At 37.1% G+C, this 8,305-nt stretch overlaps 1 protein-coding gene across 1 annotated transcript; it reads left to right on the top strand.

Moving 5' to 3' along the window:
- Window positions 1-7,312: 7,312 nt before the first annotated feature.
- On the top strand, window positions 7,313-8,289 carry LOC122014334. Its single transcript, XM_042570540.1, has 2 exons — window positions 7,313-7,855; window positions 8,137-8,289. Exons 1-2 carry the CDS (start codon window positions 7,566-7,568, stop codon window positions 8,183-8,185), a joined length of 339 nt encoding a protein of 112 aa, XP_042426474.1. The 5' UTR covers window positions 7,313-7,565; the 3' UTR covers window positions 8,186-8,289.
- The last annotated feature ends 16 nt before the right edge of the window (window positions 8,290-8,305 follow it).

Genomic DNA, 8,305 nt, shown 5'->3' with positions numbered 1-8,305 from the left:
GGGTAATTTTAGAAACAAGATTATCATGCAAAATTTTAGACCTATTTTCAAATATACTAGGATTGTAAAAAAATATATTTGCATGAAATATACAATTACTAACCTTTATTGTAATTTTCCTTGTTGTGCAGCAATTCTTGTAGTGTTCGAACTCCTGACACTTGAAGTATTAGATGTAATGCTTGCTCCTCCGAACTCTGGGCATCAGTTCCTCCTTTACCGCCTGTGGTGTCGTTCGATTCTTACTAGTATGCCACTTATTTTTATAGTGTCATCTCTCCTATATTTAAAGCATATAATATGTGATTTAAATGTTGACATTAAATAAAATTACCTTTTTAGCCTTCTTCCCTTAATTTGTGGTCTACTTGCTCCTTTGGCGATTAGTCCGATTAGAACCACTACTCTGATACCAATTGTAGGATCGGTGTGGTCAAGAGAGGGAGTGAATCTCGACTTGTCACTTTCTTTTCTATTTCGTTCGTTCTTTCTATCAAAGTCGTTAATAGCAGCAGAATATAAAATAGAGTACAGGAAAAAAAAATATTCGCGGGGTTTACTTGGTTCCCAACCCCCTAGGGTCAGTACATCCAAGGCCTACGTACTCAAGCGCGAGTCTACTAGTGATCTCCTTTCCGGAAGCTTTTAGGAGGTGGAGAAACCCGTTTTACAGTTTATCAAGTACAAGTATAAAAGATTAATAAAATAAATACATCTTGTAATAAAAATGCAAACAAACACTTTACTGAGATGATCAGGAAGTCCTGAGTGCAGTGCACCTTTTCTAGAGCTTCCCCGGTCGTAGAGCTTTGTGTTGTAGTTTTTCTTTTGAGCACACAAAGTATGAGTAATCGAAGAATAAATGTCTTGAATGTAGAGCCTTCATCTCCTTTTATAGACTTGGATCAAATCCTTATCTGGATGAAGTATATCTGCATGAAGCATATTTAGATAAAGTCATATCTGAATGAAGCAATATCTGGATCAAATCTTATCTCTTTCCACATCATCTGGTCTATCTTTATCCTCATTCAAACCATAAAGATGAATCAAATCCCTTACTACATTATCTTCCATATCAACATTTCACAACTTAGCAATTTGAACCAAACCCAGTTGCTCTACCAAACTGGTAGCTCGGTCTATTGAAATGGATTGGGTCCAGTTCGACCCGAGTCAAGTCCGGTTCACCCATTTGTGTTTGTCTTCTTTCTGTTTTACTTCCAGCTCCAAGTTCCTACAAAACAACCATACATAACATAAACAAACAACCTAGCCTATATCTATAAGTCTACCTGACTTACTAGGCTTGTCTTTTACTCGGAGGTCCCTCCTCCAAGTCTAGCTATCACCTAAGGGTCAATCTCTTACGATCAAGCCACACTCCTGTAAGTCTACCCGACCTACTAGGCTTCATGCTTGGACTGTATCCAAGACTTTACCATTACCTAGAGTTAGTTCCCCTAAGATTTTCACTGCTTAGCTTCACTCACCAGGACTTCCATCACCTAAGGTTACCTCCCCCTAGGATTTTCACAACCTAACTTCACTCACCAGAAATTCCATCACACAGTGTTTACCTTCCCTTTGGATTTTCGTTGTCTAGCTTTACTCACCAAGACTTCCGCCACCTAGGATTATCTCCCCCTAGGATTTCTACTACCTAGCTTCACTCACTATGACTTGCCCTTGCCTAAATTAAGATTTTTTTCTTGCTAGTCATCTAGTCCTGACTAGACTTCTCTCTTCCAAACATCAAATCCTATTTCATTTAACCCTTGGTCAAACTGACTAGACTTAGGTATATTGTCAAACATCAAAATCCTGTAAGCTGATTACACCAATAGATACATGCTTAGAAAGACAATGAACTAATGTAGCAAATGAAGCAAAAGAACGAGAATAACACGAGTAAGCAAGATCTCGTAGTTTAGTAGACTTACGAACATGAATGGACTGACGATGGTGGAGAGAAGGATCATCTGTAACCTTAGGAGATGATTGGGTAGAGGCAAAAGGAGGAGCATGTGGAACGGATATCTCAGGAACCAATGTACTAGATATAGTTGAGTTACCAGTAGAAGTTGTGGGTGAAGCTTTCTTAGTGTCGGTATTGAAAGGATCAATGCAAAACAGATATGACTTTACCATATAATGTGAACTAGCTGGAATAGAAAAGAATGAAATATACTCAAGAAACACAATATGACGAGAGGCATACAATTTTTGACTAACAGGATCAAAATAACGATATCCTTTTTTACTAACACCATAACCCAAAAAGACACAAAGAGCAGATTGAGAGACTAACTTATTACACTAGACATGTGAACAAAGGACGAAGCAAGTACAATAAAAAACACACAAAGAGGAATAAATAGGGGTATGCCCATATAATTTTTCAAAAGGTGACAAGCCTGAATTATGTGAGATTCGAATTCTATTAATCACGTGATCAGTGGTAAAGATTGCTTTCCTCTCAAAAGACACTAGGAACACTGACAAACAATAAAAATGAACAGATTATTTCAACAAGATGCATATATTTTCGTTCAGCCACACAATTCTATTTAGGAGTGTCTATACACAAACTTTGATAAATAGTACCATCAGATGTAAGTAAATGTGAAAAATATGTTAGGATACTCTGGTGAGCTAGAGGGGTGATTAGCTTGAGTCGCTTCTTCAATGATTTGTTGTAGCGGATAATCAAAGTGAAGACTCTACAATGCTAACGCCCTTGATTTTACTTGATATCCACCTATTTGAGGTGGTTAATCTAAGGGTCCACTCCTCCTTACTCATAGATACACTATAAAAACGTCTTTCGTGGAGATGAAGTCTCGTACAAACACAAACACAAGAGTACATGAGAGAATACAACAATAGATGCTACAAGAATAAGTAAATAAATACAACAATATGAAACCTTGCTCTTGATCTCTTGTTGATTTGGAAACGCCTCTTGTAGACTCAAAAGTGTAGAAACACTTCGCCCTGAATCATCTAAGAGTCGACGGTGAAGGTTGGAGAGGAAGAGTTACGTTTGAATCTTCGTAGTCGCCTTTATATCCCATAGATTAGGGCTCTCAATCGATTGTCATGTCAAATCTGAGCGCATCGAACCATCCAAACCTTGCCATGACTCTTTTCTTTATCACTTAATCGATTAGTCAATCAATTACTGACCTTGTTAATCGATTATCCAATCGATTATGAGCCCTTTGTTTGCTCGTGAGCTTCTCCCAATCGATCACTTGATCAATTCAGAAGCTCTCTGTTTGCTCACGACCAAGCTTAATCGATTAAGCCTCTCGCAATATCCTCAATCGATTGGAATTCTTCTTAATTGATTTAGCATAGTGCAATGTACTATGCTTCGTGAAACCACCTTCCAATCGATCAGCTGAGTTCAGGGTGAATTGATCATCTGATAAATTCACCATGCACTTCGTGAAGAAAAGCGCTCAATCGATTGATTAGCACAGGTCTCAATCGATCACCTAATCGATTACCCAACTCTAACTTATTTAACCCAAGTCTAAGATTCCCTTGTCCAATCTCCGGTCAATCGTGACATGTTGGGATTTATTCACCAAGTGTCTAGTCAACCTTTTGACTCATTTGGACTTTTCCAACTTCCCATTGAACTTCTGATCACCAAGTGTGATTTTCCTTAACCCACTTGGATTTTTCTCTTACCTAACTGCAGTTAGGACTTTACCTTGCCAACATGTCGTCCCCCTTAACCTACTTGGACTTCCCTTTACATAACCATAATTAGGACTTTTCTTTACTAACGTGAGATCTCCCTTAACCCACTTGGACTTCGCTTTACCTAACCATAGTTAGTACTTTTCTTTACCAACGTGTGATCCTCCTTGATCCACTTGAATATTCTTTGCCAACATGTGGTCCTTCTTGATCTACTTGGACTTTCCTTTACCTAACAGATAGTTAGGACTTTACCATTGCCTAACCCCTAGCTAGTTAAGACTTTACAATCAAACACCGGTCCTCCTTGACCTACTTGACCTTTCTCACATATTGTCCAAACATGTTGTCTACAACATATTATCCAAACATCGAAACTCAAAGCTCAAATCTACTCGAACTTAGTCAAACTGGCCAACCTTGACCCAGGGAACAATTGTACCAACAATCTCCCAAGAAAATGATTCAAAGTGTATTCACCCTTTCAAATCACAACGAAAATATTTTATGACACTAGAATATTGAGTTTCCACAAGAGCTCTAAGGTTGTTGAAAATTGTAAGATAATTATACCTGTGTTTCATAAGATAGCCCTCAAAGTAAAAAGTGCAATCATCAATAAATGAAACATAATATGTTGACCCCCTTCCTCTTTTGTAGGAATAGGAGAGGGCCCCCACTATCAGAATGAATAAAATTAAATGGAGTAGAAGAGAAAAGAAAGACTTTTATAAAATGGTTAGCTAGAAAATTTGGCCAACTTACAACCACTACAATCAGAAATATCATAACTTTTTAAAAGTCCTAATATCAGAACTTTTTAAAGATCCTAATACTCCTATAGAAGTTAAAATTACATACGAGACGCTGAAACATAACTTAAATGAGAGTGTCACAAATAAAAATTAGAAGATGAACGACTCAGATGAAAAGATGATAAATACACACTTGAAGCTACAACTTCTGGTACTTTTAGTTGATCTAAAATATAGAGTCTTCCTTGCCTATGGTTTGTCCTAATAAGCCTCTGTGATCACAGGTCTTGAACATAACAATTGGATAAAAAAAAAGACTAGATATCCATACTTACATAATTGACTAATAAAAATAAGATTTAAAGTAAGATTCAGAATATAATAAATATTAATAAGAGATAAACAAGATATAATAATTGAACCAACACCTACTAATGGTATAGGAGTACCATCAGCCGTCACAATAGATATAGATGAATTGAGAGAAAAAAAAATAAAAGATGATAAATTAGATAACATATGATGGGAGGTACCAGAGTCCAAAATCCACAAGGATGAAGATATACTTGAAATACTAGATGATGGCAAACTTATATAAGAGGAAGCTAACATGGCAAAGGGTTGTTAAGCAAGGAACTGTTGAAATTGCTCAAGCATATACAGATCAGATTTTCATGAAACATTTGTACGACTAGGCATGATAACAGAGTGAATAATACTCAAAATAACCAAACTATACTGATATGCATCTGTACGATCCATGAAAACTGGTGTCGAGACAACCCATAGTCACACGAAGAACCCAAGATAGAAAAGGATGTCGGTACAGAAATTGGTAGCACAAGGCATCGGTGTCAAAATCGACAGAAAATGATGTCGATACTAAAATCAACAGTGCAGGGCGTTGACACCGAAATCGACAAAAAAGGATGTCAACACCAAAATCGATAAATAAAAAAAGGACGTCATTGCTGAAATCGACAAAAAAGGACGTTGACGTTGAAATCAACAACAGCAGTAAGAAGCGACAACAACAAGAAGAAGTAGCAACAGGAGGTGACAAAAAAATTAGGTCAGAGAAGGAGAACCTTGCTCTGATAGCATATAAAAATTAAGAAGAGGAAAAATCTAGTCATATTATTGAATCTAAAAAGAATCATAAACATATAGAGTATAAAGTCTTATACATCTAAATTAAGAAATCCTAAAGCCTAAATAGAAAGAGAGAAAAAACTAAATTTTCCTAAAAACTATAAATAAATAAACATATATAATCTAACAAGGATGTCTTGAACTGATAATTTTAAACTGTCAAACAAGAAGAATGATTTACCTAGTATGTCAGTGTCATGGAGTGCTCAAGTTGATGGCGTAGTCATCCGCCTAACTACCGAGTAGATAGTTATTGGCAGGTATGAGTGGCCAGAGTGTTTCCTGAGCCCGAGTGGAAGTCGAGAGCTGAGTTGGGACATCGTCGAATGCTCCCGAGTAGTATTTTGAGTTGGGACTCCAATTAAATGTCGAGTGTTCTTGTCAAATACTGCTGAGCGTCAAGTTAGGTAGGAGACCAAATTGATTGGCTGCTGCTGATTCGGGAGGTCGAGTGCTCAAGGTCCAAAAACGGTCGACTGTTGAATCGCTCGAGATCAACTGGGTCACTGAGTACTGAGTCGAGAAAGTAATGCTGAGTCGGGAAGTGAGATGTTGAGGTTTACGTTTGACATAGTTTCCTTCAAATAAATCCGTCCCCTCCAACTGTACTTCAAAGTTATATTAGGTGTCTATTTCTCTGGATACAATTGGAAGATCACATTGACAACTATACACGGATTATTTCATGGCAAAATGAGTGAGTACTCGATTATTATCATAGGTAGATTATCAAATGAAATGCATGATAGAGAGAACATGAGAGGAACGAAGGTATTGAGTTAGGAGAGCTGATCCATCAAACAATTTAAAAAATATAGAAAAAATCTATAATTCATTGAATTTGATCCTTTTTAAACAAATATTTCTAAAAAATCTATAATAAAATTCCTAATTCGTTATCTCACACTAGATTGATAAAAAAAATTCACAATTCCATTAAAAAATACATATATTATCATAAATTCAGAATTCATTTTTAAATTTTTTTTTCTTCCTATCCCGCGAGTCCGTCTGGAATTATAATTCGGATTGATTTATTTAGATTCACTTTTAAATAGATCCATAAAAATTACAATCCAACTTATTTAAATGATTGATGGAACGATCAATCCGATAGTCCAATCGAAATTGATTGCTCCACAGCTGTAAACACTGCAAATATTAATGTTCGATAGGGACCCAATAGACTTGGCAACCGGTAGAATTCAAACAACTCTTCTGCAACAAATTTCCAGTTTGATTTTCTTTGGCACAAATCATAATTATGACACTGATTGATGATGTGATCTTAAGCAGCACTGTTTGTTTTCTGCAAATTGAGGGTGAAAGAAGATTCTCATACGGCCTCTCTCAGATATTTAACTCGACGAAGTGTCGTGAAGTTTAGAAGAAAGAAAAGTATGAAGTCAACCTTAATCAGTCAAAAATTACATAATAACCGAACTAATTCAGAAATATAATTTCATTTATTTGAATTTTTTTAAAAAAATATTGATTTAATTAAATCAATTCGGTTTTCTATTTTAAAATCAATTTTTTTATTAAACTGATTAAATAAAATGATTTATTTTATATAATTCACTTTGTTGATTTTAATGATAAATACGTGGAACGGAAAAATCCCATATAAATCTATAATGAAATGATCCCTGTCACAATGAGGTCTGGGATTTGAATTTCGATAAAGTCGAAGTAAATATCTCTCTTATATGTTAGTCACTATTTCAAAGACTAGTAGTTACCTATGATTTATCTCTTCAGGATACGTATTCATCTTTTATCACAATAATGAAATGATCCGTCCTACTTTCAACCTACGAAATTCTATGTTTATCTCTTTGTTGAGTTGGGTGTGGACTATGAAGTCAACCATCGAGGAGTCTGGTTAGATTTAGGATAAGAGGAGGAGGCCAAGCCGGCGGAGCTTGGGAGTCGCAAAAAACGATGAGGTTGTGGGACTTTCCTTGCGGCCGCCGCACCGCCGCGACGCCACCAGAGGACGGCGGCACGCAGCCGGCCGAAACGGCGGCGAAAGCTTCGGCGAAGGAGAAACGAGGCCGGAGAGCGGAGCTGCCGCAGTGGCGACCCTCCCTGCGGTCCATCTCGGAGGACGGCGCCGCCGCAGGGCCGCCGAAAGCGATGAAGAGCGGCGGAGAAGGAAGAGCGACTGCCAACGCGAAGCTGAAGCCGCCGGCGGTTAAGGTGTCGCCCCGCGCCGGCGACGGCGACTACAAGTACGTAAACTTGCGTGAATTGAAATCTGCAAACGCATGAAGATCACGATTATTAGTAGTTCATACATGTTTTCCAAACCTCTCTCTCTCTCTCTCTCTTTGCTCTTCTACAAATTAAAAGAATTGGAGACAAATCAAACACTGGAATTGTGTGAATTCAGACAAAATCTCACAATCAATACTGTAATTTACAGTTCTTTGTTTCAACTATACATTTATTTGTCATTTGTTCCTTGAGATTTCTTTCTTAACTCTAAAGCATCAATTTGATTTTGTTTCAGGCATTATGGAGTCGTGCCTGCATTTGCTCCGACACTCTTTCTGTTCTGATGATCGATTTAAGCTATAGAAATATCATAAGTATCATAATTGTAATCTTCTTTTCAAGCTCTAGAAACACTAATAAAATATATTCAGTGGATATCATATTTAAATCGGATCATGGCTACG

This window comes from Zingiber officinale, chromosome 8B (genome assembly GCF_018446385.1).
Source record: "Zingiber officinale cultivar Zhangliang chromosome 8B, Zo_v1.1, whole genome shotgun sequence".
Taxonomy (NCBI): Eukaryota; Viridiplantae; Streptophyta; class Magnoliopsida; order Zingiberales; family Zingiberaceae; genus Zingiber; species Zingiber officinale.
This window is presented reverse-complemented; position numbering and strand designations above follow the sequence as displayed.

Excerpts from the sequence above, each read along its gene's own strand:
- LOC122014334 (XM_042570540.1), top strand. The coding sequence starts at position 7,566 with ATGAGGTTGTGGGACTTTCCTTGCGGCCGCCGCACCGCCGCGACGCCA. Across the intron at positions 7,856-8,136 it reads GCCGGCGACGGCGACTACAA|GCATTATGGAGTCGTGCCTG; the intron begins GTACGTAAACTT and ends ATTTTGTTTCAG.